The 3336-nt window shown below is 59.7% G+C and overlaps 1 protein-coding gene across 1 annotated transcript; it reads left to right on the top strand.

Annotated features, from left to right (window-relative positions):
• Window positions 1-20: 20 nt before the first annotated feature.
• ENTPD8 (ectonucleoside triphosphate diphosphohydrolase 8) lies at window positions 21-2848 on the top strand (the record flags this gene model as incomplete). Its single annotated transcript, XM_008938911.1, is given in 6 exon segments — window positions 21-200; window positions 1146-1206; window positions 1209-1405; window positions 1754-1864; window positions 2143-2274; window positions 2618-2848. Coding segments are annotated over 6 exon segments (912 nt in total), but the record flags the coding sequence as incomplete, so codon positions are not given.
• Window positions 2849-3336: the final 488 nt, after the last annotated feature.

The raw sequence follows: 3336 nt of genomic DNA, 5'->3' as shown, positions 1-3336 counted from the left end.
CGGCAGAGAGCGTGGCTGGAGCTCTGGACCTTGGCGGGGCTTCAACCCAGATCACCTTCTATCCTGGGACCACCCTAGATGACAGCAGCACAAGAGCCCTCCTCAGGCTGTATGGGACCAACTACTCCATTTACACCCACAGTTACCTCTGCTACGGCCAAAAGCAGGCCCTGAAGATGCTGATGGCATCCTTACACCAGGTAGCCACCTCCAGCCCTGGGCTGCACCCTGAGCCCAAATCTCACTGCTTTGGGCAGATACTGCCCATTGGGTGTGATGGGCGCTGGGCTCGGTGCCTTTGTGCAAACCCCAGTGAGGATGGTGGATACAACAGGGCCAGCACGGCAGGAGCCATCCCAGGGGTTTCCCAACAGCAGAGAACAGGGCTGAGCTGAGATGGACCCCCCCAAAGCCATCTGCCTGACTACAGGCACTGCTGGGATGGTGCGTGCCTGGGGCCTCTGTCCCAGAGCCATCTTGCCCACCAGATCTCCAGCTCTGTGCTGATGGAGGGGCTGTGTCAACCCAGTCTCAGTCACAGGAGAATGGAAAGACAGCCCTGGATTTTTTTGCTGAACACTGGCAGGTTGGGGAAGACCCAATGAGAGTTTTTAGCACCAGTATGGTGATGAATAAGTTGATTTTAGGGTAGAAATCTGAACATGCTGGTCTTTAGCGGTCAATGCTGGGCGTGGGAGAGGTGGTGTTGCTGCACAGGGGGACCCTCATGTCCATAGCTTGAGTGGGGGTGAGGGCTCAATGCTGGCTCGTGTGGGTTGGGATGGACAAAAGGCCACCTCCAGAGCAAGTTGCAGATCAGTGTGTTTTGTTTTTGCTTAAATGGCTTCTCAGACTTGGCCCTCCCCTGAGAGTGGGGACAGAATGGCTCAGCACAGGGTGTAAAGCCCCAAGGCCTTGGGCATGTGGCCGTCACTGTGGCTGACCCCTGACGACAGTGTGACCGTGCCATGCTTGTCCCCACGATTCTGTGCCTGCACCCCATGGACGGGACCCCACGGGTGGTGGGGCCAGCACACTGGCGTCCTGGGTCTGGGTGTGGGAACAGGCACTGCCTGGGGGCTGTTCCTCCTTTCCATCCTCATCCTCAGTGCCAGGGTGATGCTAAGAGCTCACTCTCTCTCCAGGACAGCCTGTCTCCCCAGCAGATATCCCACCCCTGCTACCCCAAGGGCTATCAGGAGAACGTCATCCCGCGCTCCACCCCAGCCCCTGTGTGCAGGCAGCCAGCACACCCAGCCCTGCACAGCTCCTCACGGTGACGGGGACAGGGGACCCAGCAGAGTGCAGCAAGGCTGTCCAGAAGCTCTTCAACTTCAGCTGTGGGGCCAACAGGACGTGCGGGTTCAACGGGGTGTATCAGCCACCCCTGCGGGGACAGTTCTTCGTAAGCAGCCTCCAGCCCCCTGCCTGTGGTGTGGGTGAGGGGTTTGGGGCACCAGAGGTTGGCCACGACCCCAGGAAAACTGCTGCAGAGGAGTCTGAATGGTGGCAGCCCTGAAAGCTGGGATGTGCCCCGTGTGTGGAGACGTGCAGGGTGCTCACCCGTGTGCCAGGCAGACCCTGACTTGTCACAGCACCCATCTCTTTCAGTGTGTGGGTCAGCTGGTGTCACCCTGCAGTGCTGGGAGGTGGCCTTGGGGACCTCTGCAGAGCACCCAGAGGAAGGGGTGGGGGGATGGCACTGACCTGGGTGCATCACTAACTGGCTGCCTTTGCTCTTGAACACCTGCAGGCTTTTTCAGGGCTTTATCACAGCCTTCACTTGCTGAACCTGACTGGGGGACAGTCCCTGAGCTTGGTCAATGACACCGTTTGGCAGTTCTGCAACAAGAGCTGGGAGGAGGTGAGATCCTGCCTAGGAGATGCCAGTCCCTGCCCATGTCTCCCGTGGCACTGGGCAGCCCGAGGGCTCATCTGCAGCCCATCCTTGGCTGTGCAGATGGCAGCTGGAGGGAGCTGGGAGATCTGTGGGCAGGGAGGGAGGTGGGAGAGCAGCCTGCAGTCCCCCAGGTGCTCCCCAAGCCCAGGCACTCCAGGCCTTTGCTCCCAGCTGCACTGTGGGGCTGTTCCATGGTGTGGGCACACCGAGCGCTGCTCCATGCTGGCAGCCCCCCAGCTTAGGAGGAGTTCCCCACCATCAACAGGCCCCACCTCCGTGACGCCTGCGCCGCCAGCTCCTACACCCTCACCCTTCTCCTGCAAGGCTTCAAATTCAACCACACGACGTGGCGTAGCCTCCGCTTCGTCCAGCAGGTAGGAAGGTGCCCAGCAGCCCCCAGCACCCACACTTTGAGCTGTGAAATGGCTCCTGCCCACCCTGCCCATGCTCCTGCCCTGCCTGGGTGGGGAGCAGGAGATAACAGGGCAGCCTGGCCAACTGCCTGCGCCCAGGCCCCTGCTGGGACACCTGCCCTGGGCCATTTGTGGCCTCCCCCAGCTTGTCTGACTAACGGGGCATCTGCAGCCCAAAGTGTGCACAGAGAGGGTGGCTGTGGAGCAGGACCTGGGGGTGCAACAGCCACAGTATTCTCTAGCTGTCCAGCTTGCATGGTACCTTGCAGCCTTTCCCATCCCTCTTCCTTCTCTGCCTGCACAGGTTGCTGGTGCAGACGTGGGCTGGACTCTGGGCTACATGCTCAATCTCACCAACATGATTCCATCAGAGGCTCCCCAGAAAGTTGTAGGGCTCCAGAGAAGCAACTGGATAGCAGCCACAGTTCTACTGGCCGTCATGTTCATCCTCATCTTCTGCCTGCTCACAGTCATGTCCTGCCAGAAGAGCTCCTCTGATTATGACAGACGCCACACTTGTCCTGCTGCCACACTTGTGAGAGGAGCTGCAGACCAGGGAATCACCCCCATGTGTCCAGGATCTGTGAGCTTGTCATGTGGGACATCCCTGGCCTGGCCTGGTGAGCTGGAACAAAGCACAGGCTCTAAAAATCCTCCCTGTAGCTGTGTGCTCTCTGGTTTTCCTTTCCCCTCGCTGCTGGCTGGAGATGCCCTACTTGTCCTGCTGCCACACTTGTGAGAGGAGCTGCAGACCAGGGAATCACCCCCATGTGTCCAGGATCTGTGAGCTTGTCATGTGGGACATCCCTGGCCTGGCCTGGTGAGCTGGAACAAAGCACAGGCTCTAAAAATCCTCCCTGTAGCTGTGTGCTCTCTGGTTTTCCTTTCCCCTCGCTGCTGGCTGGAGATGCCCTAGGAGAGAGATGGGGGCAGGGGATCAGCACTGGGGACCACAGTGATGTGGGGTGGCTGGAGAAAGGTGGGGCCAGCGGGTCAGGGAAGAGAGAGGGGCTGTCTGACAGC

Source organism: Merops nubicus, unplaced genomic scaffold (genome assembly GCF_000691845.1).
Source record: "Merops nubicus isolate BGI_N331 unplaced genomic scaffold, ASM69184v1 scaffold33094, whole genome shotgun sequence".
NCBI classification, from domain to species: Eukaryota; Metazoa; Chordata; class Aves; order Coraciiformes; family Meropidae; genus Merops; species Merops nubicus.
The sequence above is the reverse complement of the archived record's forward strand: the minus strand, read 5'-3'. Positions and strand labels throughout refer to the sequence as shown.